The following is a 20,146-nucleotide window of genomic DNA, read 5'->3' as shown; positions in this document are numbered from 1 at the left end:
CTTCAGTTTCTGTTTCGTTAACTTCTCCATTACTAATCCTCCTTTCTACTTTCCCTCCATTGTTTCCTTATTTTTTATTTATTTAGTTTGTGTGTGTGTGTGTGTGTGTGTGTGTGTGTGTGTGTGTGTGTGTGTGTGTGTGTGTGTGTGTGTGTTGTGAAATTCTGCAAACCCAAGTGCCTTTACCTGTATTTCTCTTCAAATATCTTTGGTGCTGCTTTTTTATATTTATTAGTTTTGCTTTCCCTTTGCATAAATATTATACCCTATTAGATATCCTTTTTTATCCATATTTCTTGTTCAGATGTCTCCTGACTCATCTTTTTCTCCTTAGTTCATCATGTTGTGACATTACCTATGTTAGGATTTTCTACACTAAACTTTACAAGTAATCCATAACTTCAGTTTCTATTTCTTTAACTTCTCCATTACTAATCCTATTTTTTACTTTCCCCCTTTGTTCTCTTATATTTTGTGTTGTGAAAATTTTTCATATCAGGGTACCTTTACCTGTATTTTCTTCAAATATCTTTGCATAAATATTCTACAATATCAGATCTCTTTTACAAAGGAGGAAAAACTAATAAACAAACAAATTATCAACCCATATCTATCTTCTCCCCTTTATCTAAATTACTGGAAAAGTCCATACATGTGCAACTAATAAAACACCTTTCAGATAACAAGCTTCTTGTACCTACCAAACATGGTTTTCGACCAACATATAGCACTACCACTGCACTACTGTCCTTCACAAAAAAAAAAGCCATGGATGCTGGCCATTTAACATCAGTAATACTACTAGACCTATCAAAGGCCTTCAATACAGTGTCATACACTAGATTGCTCTCAACTTACACAAAAATGGTTCTCCAATCACTTAACCAACCGACAGCAATGTGCTAGGTGGCAAACTAGCCTGTCAGAATTCCAAGTTAATAGAACAGAAGTCCATCAAGGCTTCATTCTTGGACATTTGCTTTTCGATATTTTCATTAATAACCTTCATACTTTTTCCATTCAAAGTACACTCCACTGTTATCAAAACCTCCAACATCTCCTAAAAGTGACATTAGATGCCTTCACCTCGATTGAAACCTGGATAAATGAAGCACAATTACTACTCAGTCCTAGTAAAACTAAGCTATTATTTTTCTCACCAAAACCACTTGGACAGGATTTCAAAATATACTCTCAAAATAAAACAGATATTGAAACTGTAACTCAGGCAAAGCTACTGGGTATCACTATACACAACAAACTTACATTCAAGCAACATATACTTAGTACAATAAAAAAACACATTCCAAACTTCATAAACTTTATAGACATAAACAATTCATGGATAATCTCACCAAAAAACACTTGCCAATACCCTCCTGCTCCCTTCCCTCCTTTATGGGGCCCCCATTCTCACCAACTTCCTTTTGTCCCTAAAGAACAAGCTTCATGTTATAAAAATAGCTAAACTTGCAGAGGTTATGCTCTTAACAAATTAAATTTGCTAGAATTCCCCCATTACCTTAACTATGTTTAACTATTTCTCATTCATAAAATATGCAAACCTATCTTACAGCCATATACCCCATCCTGAAATCTCTGTTCCACAAATAAACAGCTGTTAAATGTATAAAAACCTAACAAAAAGAGCTGGACATAGCCTGTACTCCCATGCCATTGCAAATCTATGGAATGCCTTACCTCCCAATGTAAGTCTTACAAACTTACACTAAAAAACACTTTCTCAACACTAACATCTACCCTCGCTCCTTAACTAAAGACTACCATACTTAATCTCTCTCCCTGCCCTGTTACATCTGCTCTACCCCATCACTAACTCTCATCCTATCCCATCATATGAAAAGCTGTTTTTAATTCTGTTCATCTCCCCCTTTCCAGATTTTCTAAATTCCTTCTTATCTTATCTACTATGACTACTTCCTAACAAATCTTTCACTGTAATCACATTGCCTCCCTGCTGAATTCCTCTCTTTAATACTTTCCTATACCTCATAGAATATTTATTCATATTAACCTCCCTACCGTGACTTCAGCCCTCTCAATTATCCCTCACTTCTGCTACTATCTTTACACAATCACACTTTCTTCCCTATGTCTTACCCTTACTGAGCTTTTATCCTTATACTAGCAAAGCAAAACTACTATAGTTTTATGTCTTTGTATAACCTAGTCTGCTCTGTTAGTTCTGTACAACTATTAAATACATTTCCCCATGTCCATATTTAATTTTTTAGACCCATCAAAAATCCACAAAAACATGTCTACGTAGGTGCAAAGAAAGATGCAACCACAAAAACAAAAGATGTGCCAATCACAATGGAACAGAGATGAACACCCAGAACCACCCAAAATCTTCTTATAATGTAATATTTATTGCAGGAGAAGTAAAACCAGAGACTCAAGTGATCCAACGCACAAATACAATACAGATTTCAAAACTTTTGGGGTTTTCTTCTATTTTTTACTTCCTCTGTCAGTTCTCTTTCTAGCTGGTCCAAAGTTTCTTAATCTATGCAATGTTTTTTAATGGATTTCTTGCATTAATGAATGCAAATTTGCATGTGAACCTTTTGACAGTATTTCTTGTGATATGATGCTACATATTCAGAGCTGCTCATCACGTAGCAACAATACCAGTGAGTCTGAAAGATTTTGCCTGCATTTGAAGCCATCCTTGGAATGAAAACAAGAAATTAAGTGTTATTATGCACTTGGATTGCTTATCTTCATTGCATTCTCAATTGTTTTTCCTGCACTTGTTTAGAGTTTTAACTTTCTTTTTTACACTGCTGTAAGGGCTGCTGTTCTGCAATTGTTGTACTCCTAATACATTGTTTCTGCTGTTTTCATTGCTTTACACACCTGTTTTTTGTGGTTCCCCTGACACCTGGGCTCCAAACCAGTTATTTTGCATTAATAGGGTCAAAGTCTGTATTCTTGTTGCAGAAGAGGACTGATTTTACCTAAACGAACTGGGACTTGCTGTTGGAAAGCTTATTGTGTGCTTACCTGATTGGCCTGTGGGCATACTTTGTTTAAAATGTGATTTTTTTTCTGCTTGTGTCTAAGTCTTGCATTTGCTCAAGTCTTGGCTCATCATATCAATGACACCAGAGAATTTGAGAGATTTTGCTTGCATCTGAAGCCAGCCTTGCCAATAAAAATTAAATTTGGTATTATTTTACAATTGTATTGCTTATTTTCATTGCATTCTCAAAGATTTATGTGCTAGTTATTGTTTTTCTTGCACTTGCTTACAGTTTTAAGTTGCATATTTCTACTGCTGTAAGGGCTGCTGTTCTGCAACTGTTGTACTCTAAATACAGTATATCTGCTATTTTTATTGCTGGAGGCACCAATTTTTCTGTTTCCCTAACTCCTGGGCTCCATACCAGTCCATTTACATTAAGAGGGTTAAAGCCTTCACTCTTGTGGAAGGAGTGGGCTAATTTCACTTATCTAAGGTGGGAACTGCTTTTGGAAAGCTTATTGTGTGCTTACCTAATTGACCTGTGGGCATACCTTGTTTAAAACCTGCTTTTTTCTGCTTGTATATAAGCCTTGCATTTGCACGATGCTGCTCTTTACACAGTGGCAGTTAGTGGTGCCCTGTATATATGCTATCAGTAGAAGTTGTGCTTTTCCTTATTAAAAAATACCTCTGACAGTTTCCACATTCCCATGCTACTCAGTGAAGAAATATTTTGCACACTGAGCAGCACTGCCACATTTAGTTAGCTCTAGATTACATTATTGTACCACTCAGAACTATTGCTGCTTAAGGAGCAACTGGTTTGCATGCTGGGCAGTATCACTGTATAGGTTAGCTCTAGATTACACTCCATAAGCACCGACCCCTTATCCCATTGCAAACACCCCCTAGTTTATTCCTTAGTAAAGAACATATTAAGGACTTGCAACCATGGATAGGAACTTTCCTGCAATCTCTGCATCTAGCTTGGTGAACATGGGCATCCTGAAGCAATGTATCAATTACCTCATGTTTGCTGACAACCACTTAATTCTGAAAAAGATGACTATGGTACGTGAGAGATGTTACACAATGTCACTGGAGGCAAGAGTTTCACATATAGGCACAAAAAACACCAAACAGATTGTCAGTGACATACTCTCGCTTAATGCTCGCCACACTTAAATAGTACCAGACACACAGACCCACATATGTGAAGGTGCTCACATGTAACTTACCCTAACCTTAAAGGACTCCCAGATGAAGTCCTCAGAAACTCCTGCATGCACACAAGACAGCTCCCACCACAACACATAAAACTTCATCTCATAGTGTCTCAGCTTCCAAGCCCAAACGTTGTAACAACACACAACCCAATATTTTGGTCATAGGAGACTCCATTGTGAGACACACTCATGTACCTCTCACCAGCCTGGATAAGGAAAAAGTTAGTTAGTTGTCTCTCAGGTACAAGGATTTGCCTGCTCATGCAAGCAGTCACGTCACTAAACCCCAAGTACCAGTATGACTCAGTCATACTCCACATGGGTATAAATGATCTGATACCTACCTCCCTGGACTTTATGAAGAGAGACATGATTGAGCTCTCAAAATATGTATCACTGTTGGGTATGAGCATAGAACTGAGTAACATTCTACCTTTACGAGTATGATGCCACAGTGACAACAGAAAATGGTTGACTTTAATAGTTGGCGTAGTTACTGGTATCATTCCAACGGAGTCCAATATTTGTCAGCCTGGAAGAACATGATTGACAAGGCCAGTCGCTTTGCCAGGGATGGTCTTCACCTGTCACCACTAAGCTTTTGGATATTGGCCGAAACATTATCCACCCTATAGTGCCTTTTTAGGCATTGCCAAACAGACAAACCTTCCAACATAGCAAAATCTTCTCAGGATAAGCTAAATGTATTACTGTTTAATGCTAGGAGCCTCAACAAGAAACTACATTCACTGGAAGCATTCCTCACCTTGGAGAATGCTAAAGTCCAGTTACTGAGACATGGTTGAAAGCCACGGAAATCACTCAGCAGTGCAAGGCTTTAATGCCTTTCACATGTTCCAACCACCCAATGCACAGGAAAGGGCAAAGGTGAAGGTGTATGACTGGTCAAACAATATGACATTCTTGAGCTACTCAATGGCCAAAAACCATAGGAAAAATCCATTACCATATCCTTGCTAGGTACAAGTCCCCCACCATGAACTAGAATCTCTTACTATTCAGCCCAACACCATACTCCCAAATGTTTTGAACTACCCCTCCATTAACTGGGAAGCACACATGACTATTAACATGCAGCTCAAAGATTTCTAGACTTTGTCAGTGCAAATGCCCTGGAGCAGCTAGACTGCACTCCCACTACGGGTACAAACATCCCTGACCTTGTGTTCCCAAGTATGGGAGAGTGTTGCACCCCCTGCCCCCAGTGTAATGTCCTCACTGATTAGATCAGTCTCCCTTGAAATAATATAAAATTAGAAACCCCATCTAACACCAAAACTTGTAAGAGCTTTTCTAAGGCAAACCTCCTATTAAGCAATGGCATAGCTAATTTCCAAACTCCCGCAAACCCAGAAAACACAGAAGCCTATGTAGAGGAGTACACACAAGCCCTGTATCATATAAACAACTGCATAGAAATAGCACTACCAGACCATAATAAGCCAAGGACAAACCACAAAACAAGCCACCCTGGTGGACCCCTGGTATAAATAGATTGTATAGCAAAAGAAAGAAAATACGGTCTAGATGTAAGAGAGAATGTGCACAACAGAACAAAACTGTATCATTAGTCTAAACAAGCAAATCAGGGGAATAGTTAATTCATCGAACGTGTATCTTGAGGCAAAAATAGCCTCCCAAGCTAAGGATAACTATAAGATATTCTTCAGTTATATCTGCAGTCTTGAGCCACACTCAACAATGTGCAGAATTAATTGTGAACAGCATAACCTACACCCAGCTAGAAGATATAGCAAATCTTCTGGCCAATAAATTCGGTTCAAATTTCAAACTTCCCATCACCTCTGGTTACCCACCTCTCCCAAGAAATACCCTCCACCATTCCTCTACCAGTTATCACAAAAGAACAGGTCACCACTGCAATCTCTAAAGCTAACAGTATGGCTTCAGTGGGTCCTGACAATATCTCATGATGCTCTTAAATAGCTTGAAACAGGACCTATCATGCCCACTAGGATCTCTGTGTAACCACAGCTTCCCTGTGGATTGGGGAACAGCAACAGACATCACTCTGTATAAAGGGTGACCATCAACAGACCCAGGAAATTACAGACCCATAAGTTTGCCTAGTCTTATATGCAAGGCATTGGAAAGAAGAACCATGGCTTTGATAAATAATGACATAGAAAACCTCCAAACACTGGACCCAACCCAGTTCAGCTTTGTCACGGGCAGGTCATGCCTGCTCAATCTGGTGGACTTAAAGAAAGTCACTAAGACCATGGATGAGTATAAAACAGTCCATAATGCCTACCCTGACCTGGCTAAGGTATCTGACACAATTCCCCACATGCATAATATAGATAATCTCACAAAACTGGAAATAAATCCCTACATCACCAGATGAATAGCCAAATGTCTCACAGACAGGACACATGTTGTTAGAGTGGGAGAAACCAAATCCAACAAGAGACCAGTTAATAGTGGTGTACCACAGGGATCAGTGCTGGGACCTCTCCTTTTCAGAATGTATTTCTCTGAAGTCAAGGATAATGTAGAAGGCCATTGGCTGACCAAGTTTGCTGACAGGTGCAAGATGGGGACAGTCACTGAATCCCCCAGTGATGTAGCGGTTCTTCAGAAGGATCTGACTCAAATGTTTGGTGCCAGGGCCAGGGCCTGAAACAAAAAAATGCATTATTATACCCTTTGGGAAGTCAAATATCCATGCAAATTACATTATCAATAGCACACCCCTAAGATTGGACTCAGAGGTGAGAGGTCTAGGGACACAGACAGATAGTAGCTTGAACTTTGACTGCCACACATACCTCTCAACTGTCCAGATTTTTGGATCATATTTTTGGTCTGTTTCTCATAAAATTTGTGGTTTTCTGGCAAATCATTGGGATGATCTGAGCACTGAAGTCACTAAATAATGACATACATTTGAGTTTCAGACATCAAATCCTTCAGAAAATGTATGTTAAAACAAGCCCTGTTACTCTAGCAACTTTCTAAGTTTATAACAGTAATAATTAAAATATGTCCTTATTTTTCAAACTTCGTTCCCCTATTTTGTTGGGCTTTGTCCAGATTTCTTGCACTAAGAGGTTGAGTGGTATGTCACCATATGTCCACAGGGATGAAGAAGTCCTCCTATGTGGCACAGTTTATAAGTAAAGGTATGACATCCAGATTCAAGGAAGTTATTGTCCTACTGTACTCAGCCCTCATCAGACCATCAAGTGAATACAATCCACCTTTCGGCATGCACTTGACCAATCACTTGCTACTGCTGGAATGGCCTCAGAGGTTCATTACAAAAAAAAACCCAAAACAGAGTCTTATGTCCTGTGGGGACTGACTAAACACTGTATTCCTTTGCTCTGTTTTCTAATGGCTATTAAGGGGGGCTCTATGCTTAATCTGCAAGGAGCTCTGAAATCCAGCCTTGATGGAACTGTTACAGATTCAGAAGACCAACAGCACAAGGATCACTTGATTTAAGGATCTAAACCTGGTCTGTGACATAAAAAAACATATTAGATAGACAGATATTTGCCTTGGAGATTACCCTGTCACTGAAAGAGGCTTCTTATTCATGTAAAACAGAGCTCTTTTCTGACCATCTTCAAATGCAGTTTGGATCAATGGATGGTAAATTGTAAATTCACTCCTGGAGTGGCACCTACGTCCCTTATGGACAGGGGCAGTCTGTAAAAATATTCAAAGGCATAGCCACAAACCTAAGCCATTCTGTAGCCCTTCGGGATCAAAAATCAGGTAAAATTTGAGTAGTAATGACTAGGTCTGTATGGGCGCTTGAGCCTAGTGATCTCCCATGAACTTATGAACCTATATGCTGCCATGGGCTTTGGTGATAACTGAAGAAATTCTGTCGAATCTGCCTACTTAAATGGCTAACATGTAAATAAATTTTGGAGCAGATATCAGCAGCACTACTGAAATGTATTATTTTCCAGCAGTTTTTCATTTCTGCAGTTAGGTTTAGCTTTTCTGTACAAGTTTTGTCTATATACATTTACTTAATAAAATGTTATGGTAAGGAAAGATTTTTCTATGATTTGAGATGAATACTTCTGCATGTGCTTCCCAAGTCATTATCATTTACTATAAGAGCAAATTTTCAAGAAGTGTTATTTGTATCACAGTACTATAATGGTTTTGTGTACAAACTCATTGCCAGCTTAAAGCATGATAATGTGTTTACACCAAAGTAACAAATTACACATTATTCTTCACTTTAATGGTCCTCCTTTTTAAGTACTTGGTAATGGCACTTTTTCATTCATGGTCTCTGATTAAGAAGTATAGCTATTGTGACCGAATCTATTTAGAGTGGAACAGCTATGCAACTATTTGTTCCAATGCATTATCAGAAACTGTTATATACAAAGTTTTAATTACTGATCAGTTTGCATATGTGCTGACTGCCAAGTGATGTGCAATTTTCCTTCCTGTTTGACTAACAAAAAAGTGTATGTATATATGGGTCCCCTACACACGGTCAAAATGCCACAAAGTTGAAACCCATATGGCCGAGACAATATGTTTGACTTTTGGAATCCCGCCCATATGTAGCAGACATCTCCATGCAGTGCGGAATGGAGATATTTCCATTTCTACACTGTAGTGCGATCTCGGAGTTGGTATATTAAAGTTACAGGGGGGGGTGTTGTGTATATTTTTTATTTTTACATGTTCGAAATTGCAGAAGTCGAACATATGGTCTCGGCCATATGGGTTTCGGCTTTCTGCAATTTTGATCATGTATACTAGACCCATATATATATATATATATATATATATATATATATATATATAGAGAGAGAGAGAGAGATTAATAAGATGACTAATCCAGGGAACAGTACATATATTAAGGCTGAAAAATGTTAAATATTTCTATATTAATGTAAAATTGTGTCATGTATATGGGTATTAAAATGTCATGCAGAATTAACGAATTCTTATCAGCAATCAATTCAGGCAGTTTCAGTAAATTATTAACACATAATTAATACATTTTCAGAAATTGATCCAGTTTTACAAGTCGTTGTACTACTGCTGTTGATCAGCTGTTTTATGATTTGTGTTGTTTCAACCTATTACTTTCCTTCTACTAGGGCCAGCCTTACTCGTAGGCAAACTTGGTGATGGCCTAGGGTGTCATGCTTGAAAGGGTGCTGTTTTGAATTTCTTTCTTTATTTTTCAGAGCAAGAAAATATATAATTTTGTTCCTCTAACAAATAAGTAAATAAAACTTAGTGCACTGCTACAACATGCACCAGCGCCTTAGAGACTGGCACCCAAGGGAGGAGGAGTACTGAGCGGTAAGCACACAGTGGTGGCACTCACAGTACTGAGCGGTAAGCACACAGTGATGGCACTCACAGTACTGAGCGGTAAGCACACAGTGATGGCACTCACAGTACTGAGCAGTAAGCACACAGTGATGGCACTCACAGTACTGAGCAGTAAGCACGCAGTGATGGCACTCACAGTACTGAGCGGTAAGCACACAGTGATGGCACTCACAGTACTGAGCGGTAAGCACACAGTGATGGCACTCACAGTACTGAACGGTAAGCACACAGTGATGGCACTCACAGTACTGAGCGGTAAGCACACAGTGATGGCACTCACAGTACTGAGTGGTAAGCACACAGTGATGGCACTCACAGTACTGAGCAGTAAGCACACAGTGATGGCACACTCAGTCCTGAGCATCTGCATCCATTTGATCCATTTTGTTTTTTAACCAAGGTTCAAACTGTAATGCCTGGCATAAGTGACCAGCTGTGTCTTCAGTCTGAGAGTCAAGGCATTTCAGATTGCAAACAGTAGCCAACTGGTGTGAAGTAGAACCCACCAGGTTAGTATTATTACTTTGTCATGATGCTGGCAGTGATTGGCCAAATACTGTATTATTTACACCTGTGTGATTCGTGTGGAGCAGCTTGGAAATGTTAATCTCTAAAAACGTACTTTTTGTGCACTAGCAAAGTGAAAATTATTACCTGGCCAGCAGCATAGATCTCAACTGCAGAATGTGCAGATTTTTGCCTCATATTGTCTGTCTGTTCCTCATAAAAAAATGTGTTTTTGTTAGATCATTAAGGATGGAATTCACAAGACATTTCATATCCTTCAGAAAATGCATACTAATTAAAAACTATTATTCTAGCATTATTTACAATTTGTCCCTGATTTTGGACCTTTACCCTCATTATTTAAGCTTTGTTCAGAATTCTGCACTAGCAGGTTGAGAGGTATGGGCATCAGACCTAAGGGCTATAACTGTGGGGGTAGGATAGGCAAACCTCTTAACTGTCCCACATTGTGGCTCATAGCTTTGCTCTGTCCCACCTACTTCCTAGTAATCTGGGGAGAAAAAGGTTGTGGGTTACACCAAATGAATAACACTCATTAGAATTATAGACTTCTTTTGCTTCAGAAAATATATGGTATTTCACAGCGGCCCCCCCCAAAACTTGATGCAGTTTGTCCTTTTTTTTGTTTTTTGTTTTTTTTTTTTTTGAATTATGACTGTAAACTGAGCAAGTGACTCCTCTTCCCTGACCCCATCTAGTCTAAAACCAGCTCTGCTCAGAGGTGTACAATGAAGGTCCCTGTAGCTTGTTTGAGGAGCAGGGGATAATAGGTTCATAGATAGGTTCATAGATCAGTACTAAGCTAACTGCCTTTGCAAGCCATTTTAAGCCTAGCCAATTATCCCTTGTGAGAATCAAACCCTGTACCTTGTGTTTGCAAGGCAAACACCTTAACCATTAGGCCACCCTCCCAACCCTAATGCCATTATTTCTTTAACTTTCCTCCCAAACCTTAGGTCTCACTATCTGGTAATGAGCTGGGGACAATGTAGTCATTATTTCTTTAACTTTCCTCAAAACTTCAGAGGCATGCAGAGGTTCACTAAGCTTATACAGGAGCAGCGTACTGTCTAAAAGTAAGTTGGCGACATTGCTGTAATTATTATTTTTTCCCTAAACACTCGAATATCAGGGTTAGGGTAAAGAAGCATTCTGTTTATGTTTGTCTGACAGTAAATATGTTTTATTTTTTTTTTTCAGTTTTGTCCAAGTCTGACATCAGCGAGGTAAACTGTGGATGACTATATTTTGTGGGTAGGGGTGAAGAGGCATGTCGTATATACATAACGTCAGAAGTAACTTGAAATATGATTGTCACCATCTGCCTCTTAATTTGTTTTATAATTTAACATCAGATCAGGATACACAGAATGTGACTAGCTTTTATAAGGTGGTTTAGGGAGGCAGGTACTATTTCCAGATATGATTTATGTATCATCACAAGCATTTGTCTTCTGTGTTTATTGTGAACAGCTGTTTGGTTAACTTTGAGCCTTAGATATCACTCATTTCTTCCTTTGAAATAAAAAACAATGATTGAGTTTCTTTCCTTATGTATGATTTTGTTCAGGCCATTTAGACAAAATGCAAGTCAGTGCATCTGTAATCCCATGACTTCTAGTGCCAAGCAGCCCACAGATCCCCAGTTTAATTTAGTTATTCCATAATAGTCTTGGTCAGTTAGGGTGCATTGAAAAGATGCAGGGAATGACCAAAGCTGAAGAACAAGACTGATTTTTTCCCCTTAATCATGATTTTGTTTAGGGCATTACAGGGTGAAAATGTTCAAAAAAATCTGTAAAATGCCCCACAAAGCATCTAGAACCCTCATGGCTTCTGGGGCCTTGAGGCTCCCAGACCCCCAGCTTAATGCAATGATTTGCAGCCCATTTATTACAGTGAGGTCTGGGTCAGTTTGGTCTGTGTGAAAAGGATTCAGGGTGAAACAAGTTGACGAGTAAGACTGAATGTCTTCCGTTACTCGGGATTTTTGTTCAGATCATCACTGGATGTAAAGCTTTTAAAAAAAATGTACAATGCAGCTCAGAACTACCAGGCCTTCTGGGGGCCTTTCAGGCTTAATGCAGTTGTTTTCTACAAAGTTATCGGAGAACAATCTTACCTACTTAAAATCTATTGAATGGATGCATAAATGCAGTAAACAATGAAGAGTAGGACAAACTCTGAGGAAAGGGGATGAAAAAAAGTCATCTGGATGGAGGGTTGGGGGCAGCTGCCATGGAGCCCTTTTGCCTAGGGTGCCAATTAACCTAAGGCTGAGCCCTGCCTTCTACTATAACACCACTAGAAGCTAGTTGTCACAGTGTATAAATACTTTGTAAATGCCTTTAAAATGTGTTTCTCAGTTGTAAGGATTGTATGTCTGTGTGTAAGTGTGAAAGGATTCTCAGTAAATAAGTACACAGAGACACTAATTTTGCATTATGAAAAAGGGAGGCAAAATTTTTACCACTCTGGGATCTATGGCACATTTGTATCCACACAGTAAAAAATACTCTCATCTCAGCTTTTTTGTGATTTCAGTTTTTTGATATATAGTATGGTGCATGTTACTAAATAATTGGATGGTAAGTTTTATTTGTAAGTTATAACCTTCACACAGCAGAATTAAGCATCTATTTGCGATGTATGTTGAACCTGAGCACTGTGTTATGTTTAAGACAAAAGTGACCTCAAACGTGATTCTTGAAGAGATGTTACATCCAAAGAAATAAGTCCCACTGGAATTTTTCTTTAGCACTATCATGAAATTTGTACATAACTAAAGGCTGCCACTAAGAAACAAAAAACAGACCATATTGCAAATTATTAAGACAATATTATGATTTTGTCCTTTTCGTTAGAAGTGAATTAAATAATAATACAGCCACTCACTGGGACTTCTATTTAGGTAATTAAATAATAATGCAGCCACTCATTGGAACGTCTGTTTAGATAATTAAATAATAATGCAGCCACTCGGAATGTCTGTTTAGGTAATTAAATAATAATGCAGCCACTCATTGGAACGTCTGTTTAGATAATTAAATAATAATGCAGCCACTCGGAATGTCTGTTTAGGTAATTAAATAATAATGCAGCCACTCATTGGAAGGTTTGTTTAGGTAGGGTTGCTCAATATGCAGCGATGTTGTTTTCAAATAATAATCAGCCTTACAACATGCTTTGTTCCTCACAGCTCGCAGTTGCAAATAACAGAATCATAACACTACAGGAAGACATGGAGCGTGTTAAAGAACAGAGTTCCTTCATACTGGAATCAAATCGTAAGGTGAGTTCATGTTAGTCATTTAAACACTTCTGCATCAGAATGTTAATTCTGCTGTCGAATAATGTGCAGTTGTTTCATGCTGCAACTGTGGTTTCAGACATTCATATAAACCAGCATATTGTGCCTCAGCAAATCCTGAATCATATATTGTATTCCATTTTCCAAAATAAGCTAGTTGCTCCTATGATCTATGGTAGTTTAATATAATTTCAATAAAAATGTTCAAAATTCAGATATTTGATAACTAGTTAGACTTTACACTGTATCCAGTAGTAGTCTCTTAATGCTAAGATGTAGTCAGGACAACACAATGCATCAGTGTTCCTAATGCACACAGCTTTAAACAGCACTGTGTCCTAATGGTACAACAATTCACAGTGTCCCCGTCCATGGATATTCACCTTTGGGACAAAAATCAGATTAAAACACACAATGGCCAGCAATGAATGTCCCAAATAATTTATTAGAAAAGTGACATAGGATATAAAGATATATCCAGCTCCAAACCGGTTTCGGTTGCCCCTTCTTCAGTGGAGCATAGAAAATAAGTGAACAAGCCAACAAATGCACCTGATACTATTTATAGTATCAAATAAACAAAGATCATCCAATCAAAATGCAGTATAATGGTCTAATAAGACCTTAAACACCAAAGTGCAGTATAATGGTCTGATGAGACCTTAAACACCAAAAGGTACGATGTATGCATTCAAAAATGGAAAAATAAAAATACAAATAAAAATAAAAATCACAATGCAATACATGGTCGGAAAAACTACATATTAATAAAAATAAAAAATAAAAAATATATATAACTCAAAATAATGCATTCCCATGTGTATAAGAATATATATAGAGACCAGTGTATATTGATTTGGTCAACAAGGTACAATAAATCAGATTAAGTCAGCATTACTGGCAGTTGCCATTTTTAGATTTTTTTACATGCAAAAAGTAGTACTGAAAAAATATTGTCTATGCTAAACAGTAAAACAGACAATTTGGTGATATTTAATTAAGGGTGTGCATTGAAATGCATTGCTAGAATTTCATCTTCGCTATGCACTGATGGAATATGTGAATATGAATATATATATATATATATATATATATATATATATATATATATATATATATACACACACACACACACACACACACACACACACACACAAATATTTCACGCACGGGCATTAATGCCATTCTAGCTTGCCAATATACCAAAACATTTGTTCCCGTAATAAGTGTCCAAGCTGTTCTTGAAAATATCTAAACTAGTATTTGCTTTAATGTAATTTGGTAGTCTGTTCCATGCATCAGCTACTCTGTCAGAGAACCAATTAGTACACTCCTCATTCCTATAGAATCTTCTACACAGGTTATCTGATGATTCTCTAGTACTTTTTGATAACCCCAAACATTCCCAGAGGTAGTTGTCTCTAAATGCCCTATATACCTGAATAAGATCTCCTCTTACATATCTGCAAGACACACACTGTACAAGTTATTTTAGTCTTTCATAATAACTTAAATTTTCACATCCATGGATGCCCTTGGTATATTTCCCCAGTATTGTTTCCAGTTTACTCATGCTTGTTTTCTTATAGGGTTTCCATATTGTTATTCCATACTCAAGTTTGGGTCTAATGTAACTAACAAACAATGACTTCATTATTTTGGTTTCCTAGACTTTATAAATCTTTTTATACACCCTATAATTCTATAACTGTCATTAACCAACTGGTTGACATGATTAGAAAAACAAATAGCTGAATCTGCCCATATGCTCAGGTCCTAAAATGAGTCTACAGTTTCAATCACTATATGCTGTATTAAATATTCACCTTTCGATTTATGTCTCCTAAATCTCATATGCTTAGTTTTTGATGTATTTATCAGCATATTGTTTTCCTGTGCCCAAATGGTCAATTTAGTAAAGTTATTTTGCAGACATGCCTTATCTGTAACACATGTACTCTGTTTAACCAATTTCAGGTCGTCTTCATATAGACTGTAGAACACCTCAGATGAAAAAGTTAAGTCTAAAAGATACAATCTGAACAAGTAAGGGCCTAAGATAGAGCCTTGTGGGACACCCTGACTGTAACCAAGGATTTCACCTGTCTAGTTGCTGTATGATACTTGCCATGTCCTATTTGTAAGCCATGCAGCTATCCATCTGACCAAAAGTACATCAATACCTAGTTGTTCTAATTTATTGATCAGTGTTTTGTGTATGACCCTGTCAAATGCTAAAGTTAATTATATTTAAATTATATCACAGCACAATTTTTCATTCATAGATTTTATTATATTGTTGTAGAACATTGTATTACAGATGGTAAAAGATCTATTTTCAACATATGCATGCTGGTATATGGTTTCAAATCCCAACCTCTCCAGTTCTGACAATAACGTATCCGATATTACCTTCTCCATTATTTTTCCACAACATGAAAGCAGGCTTAAAGGTCTATATGACTCTGGGTTTGTCCTATCCCCCTTTCCCTTAAAGACAGTTTAATAAGCATATGTCTCCAATCTTGAGGAATCTTCCCATATTTATAAGGCCTAGTGAATAATAGATACAATGGCACAGTAAGTTCTTGCTAAGGTGTTGTCAGGTCATTGTTGCTAATTCCAACTCCTCCCTGTGCTTTGTTTTAATCCCGTTTGCACAGTTCTTTTTCAATAAAATCTAATTTTATTCCAGTATATGGGGTCACCTGGAAGTCACTAGGACAACTAATCACCCCTTTTGTGGAGCCAAACTGTTTTGTATAAACTTTTGCAAATATATCAATAATATCTGTTGTGTCTGAGAATACATTTTAGAATCTGCACACAGTTTATCATTTTGTGCATCTTTACTCCTTCCAAATCTTATAGGTTTATAGGTTCATAGGTGTTTACTAGGCTAACGACCACAAGGGCCTTTTTAAGCCTAGCCATGCATCCCAAATCTCTGACAAGTCGGTAAGTATAAGCATGGGCCTGAGAGATGAACCATTTACAGTTGCCTTTGTCCATTATTGACATAGGTCCCAAACCAGGGATGAATTTCTGATTTCATATCCAGTTGTCCAAGCTGCACTTGAATTAGGTTATGAGGAAACTGTTTCACATGTATGGGGAGCCTGTTCCGTAGAGAGGGTAGTCTCTGGGATACATACCTATCTCTCTAGCAGGTCCTAGTTATACCACAGGCAAGGTTTAAGTCATTAGAACAGGTAAGTCTGGTGCTGTTTGTTCTGTAGAAATGCAGGAGGTCCATCATAGTGGGGTCTGACAATGCCCTGTATGCCAGGCATAGATCTCCCCTCAAAAGCCTGTAGGAGACCAAATACAGGGATAGGGCCTTGAGTCGGCCTGCATAGAACATTTTACTTATGCCCTGTATTCTTTTATTGAGGAACCTCTGTGGATTTCCAATTGTTGGATATGCCTGGTTAGGTACATACCAAAGGGGGCATTGTACTCAATTATAGGTCTGATTAATGCCAAATACAGTGGAACAATGACTTCCTTGGACTTAGATGCCATACCTTTGTTTATACATTGTGCAACACAGAATGATTTCCTCACCACTGTGGGCACTTGACGGTCAAAGGCTAGATTACTGTCTGTGTGTCCCTACGTCCCTGACTACTGGGCCAACTCTAAGGGATGTGCTGTCAATATGTTAGTTACCAGGGATGGATGACTTCCCAAAGGATACTATTATGCATTTCTTGGCATTTAGTTTTAGTCCATTGCTCTGATTCCAGTTGTTTGTTTTTGTCAGTCCCTCCTGGAGAACATTTGTGTCAGTGTGAGATTCAATGACAACTCCTAATTTGCAATCTTCTGCAAATGTAGTCAGCCAGAGACCACTGACATTCGTTTTGACTTCTGAGAAGTAAATGCCAGAAGGAAGCAGTCCAAGGATTGATCCCTGAAGAACTCCACTTGTGACAGGCCTCTTTGTAGAGGTGGACTCCCCAAATCTAACTTCCTGGGTCCTGTCTGTGAGCCAGTTAGCTATCCACCAGGTGACATACAGGTTTCTACATAACCTCTTGAGTTTGTCAACAATGCCCGATTGGGGTATTGAGTCAAATGCCTTGGCCAGGTCAAGGTAGGCAGTGTGAACAAATTTGCCCTCATCCATTGCTTTGGTGACCTTCTCAAATAAGTCCACCAGGTTAAGTAGGCATGATCTGCCCTTGACAAAACCAAACTGGGTTGGCTCCAGTGTCTGGAGCTTTACTGTATCTCTGTTGATCATCTCCATGATAATTCTTTCCATGGTTTTACATATAAGACTAGTGAGGCTTATGGGTCTGTAGTTTCCAGGGTCTGTAGATGGCCCACCTTTATGCAAAGGGATGACTGTTGCCTTTTTCCATTCATGAGGCACGAAGCCGGTTTGGAGGCTACAGTTGAACAGTAATTCCAGAAGCCCTGATAAGTCATGTTTCATGCTATTTAGGAGGCATCCTGTGATATTGTCTGGGCTCAGAGTTATTGGTCTTTGAGCATTAAGGATCTTTTCCCTAGTGATAGTAGGTGGAGTTATATTTGATGATATTTCATGAGAGAAGGTTGAGGGGGAGAGAGGAGTAAAGTTGAAGCTGAATTTAATATCAGTCAAGAGGTTTGCTATATCTTCTGGCTCAGTATAGGTGGCTCCATTTACAATGAGCTCTGCACACAATTCTGTATTGACTTTGAGGTTGCCTACATAAAGAATGCCTTGTGGTTGTGCTTCACCTGGGAGGCCAAAGTTGCCTCAAATTTGGCTTTGGTAGACTTTATTTGTCCTCTGAATTGTTTGATTAGTTTGAGAGTGTTTTTATCCTGCTGGGTGCTGTACCTCTTACTTTTTGCCGTGATTTTCTTCCTTCTGTTTTACAGCCTATTGATTTTGTGGTTCCACCAGGGTGGCTTGTTTTTTTGAGTTAGTTCTGTACTTCTACCTGGTGGGTACAGCTGCCTCTATGCAGCTGTTAACATGCTTGTACAGGGTTTCTATGAACAATTGTGCATAGGCAGCAGTGTTCTCAAGGTTTATGGAGCTTGAAATTTTGCCAGGTTCTCAGTTAATAGGTGGAAGTTAGCCTTAGAGTAGTTCCTGAATATTCCAGGTTTAGCTGGGGGTCCAGGTTTTATTTTTACTTCAAAGGAGACCATTTTGTGGTCTGACCTTACCAGGGAAGGCGTTACAGTGGGGGTGTGCAGCACTCGCCAATATTAGTGGGGACCAGATCCAGTATGGTTGCATCACTGGTTGGTGTGTTAACTATCTGGTCCACGGAGTTTGTGTTTAAAAAATCCAGGAATCTCTGTGCATTACGTTTGGTGTCATATAGGATTCCCAGTTAATAGCAGGGTAATTAAAGTCACTCATGAATATTTATGTATTATTTATTTATTTATTTATATTTATTGACTGGGAGTGTCCGACTGGACGTAGGTCTATTTTCAGTGGAGGCCTGGGGAGAAAATCTCCACAGTTAAAATAAACAGACAGTAGTTACATTGGATTACATAGTGATTAACAATTTACATAGCAATTACTTACAACATATTTACAGATGAAGAACATAGTACATCAGTAGACAACTAGAATCTTTATCTGTGAAGTACATAACAGACATTAACAAATGTTACAATAAGAAGTCCCTGCTGTATAATAAGTACTAAACTTATGAGCATCTGAGATTGCTATAATCAAGGTAGTTAGTGGAGTGGAAAGAAAGGTAGTGGTTGGATGGGGTGGGTGATATTAGAGTGGGAGTTGCAAGGGCATAGCCAGCATGTTTTAGGTGCACTTTTAGTAAAGTTTTGAAGTGGGTGCATGATGGTACAGAGGTAATTGTGGGAGGGAGGGAGTTCCATAATTTGGCTGTGGTGCAAGAGAATAGTGCTTCACCAGCAGAGTTATTGGCTTTAGTGATCTGCAAGTGATTTTTATTGCTGGATCTTAGTGGTCTGGTGGTGCGATAGGGTTGGAGTAGATTCTGGAGGGATGGGACATTTAGTGGATGGTTTACTAGTCTGGGTGAGTGAGAGTTGATACCATTGAAGGAGGTGAGGGAGTTCAAGCCAGCCCAGTTCAGCAAGTGAGAGACAGTGGTGACTACGGCAGGATGCCCCTGTGACGAATTTAGCAATTTTGTTGTAGCAGGTCTCTGGCGTGTTTGGATTGCATTGCCTTAGGTTGGTATATACTGGAAAGGCATAAAGTATGGGATTGGGTTTGATGATTAGTATTTCTAATAGGTTTAAATACATGGTACGGATTTCCTGGTCATAGAGGGGAACCTGTAGCTTGCAAGGAAGTAGTATTGGGTTTTGCCTATGGTGATTTGAACATGGAGCAGCTCAAGTGTATTGTCCTGTCTGACCAGCCAGCCTTGAAGTATATTTGTTTTTGATGTAAATAGAGACACCTCCACCTTTAGTACCTGCCTGTGAAGTAGCTGGCCTAAATGTGTGGAAGGCATTATAACCTGCAGTGTTGGCGTACTCTTCGCTGTTTTAAACCATGTCTCAGTGACCGCACAGACATCTGCATTCTCTAAGGTAAAGAGAGCTTCTAGGCAATGGAGTTTTTTGTTTAGACTCCTAGAATTGAGCAGTAATACCTTTAGAATTTTTTGGTTTTGATTTGCTATGTTGGAAGTGCTTTCAGTTTGGCATTGCCTAAAACAGGCACAATGTGGGACGACAATGTTTTAGCTAATATTTGAAAGC

The 20,146-nt window shown here is 38.6% G+C and overlaps 1 protein-coding gene across 1 annotated transcript in view; it reads left to right on the top strand.

Annotated features, from left to right (window-relative positions):
- The window catches only part of RUFY3 (RUN and FYVE domain containing 3), a 1,044,108-nt gene that overhangs the window by 906,797 nt on the left and 117,165 nt on the right, over positions 1–20,146 (top strand). The window contains exon 10 of the mRNA XM_044061198.1: positions 13,316–13,408. Within this exon, the coding sequence (XP_043917133.1) occupies positions 13,316–13,408 (93 nt within the window). The remainder of the gene's footprint in view (positions 1–13,315; positions 13,409–20,146) is intronic.

This window comes from Protopterus annectens, chromosome 2.part0 (assembly GCF_019279795.1).
Source record: "Protopterus annectens isolate FY-2018-M chromosome 2.part0, PAN1.0, whole genome shotgun sequence".
Classification (NCBI taxonomy): Eukaryota; Metazoa; Chordata; order Ceratodontiformes; family Protopteridae; genus Protopterus; species Protopterus annectens.
Note: the sequence above shows the minus strand (reverse complement) of the source record. Positions and strands in the feature narration are given on the sequence as shown.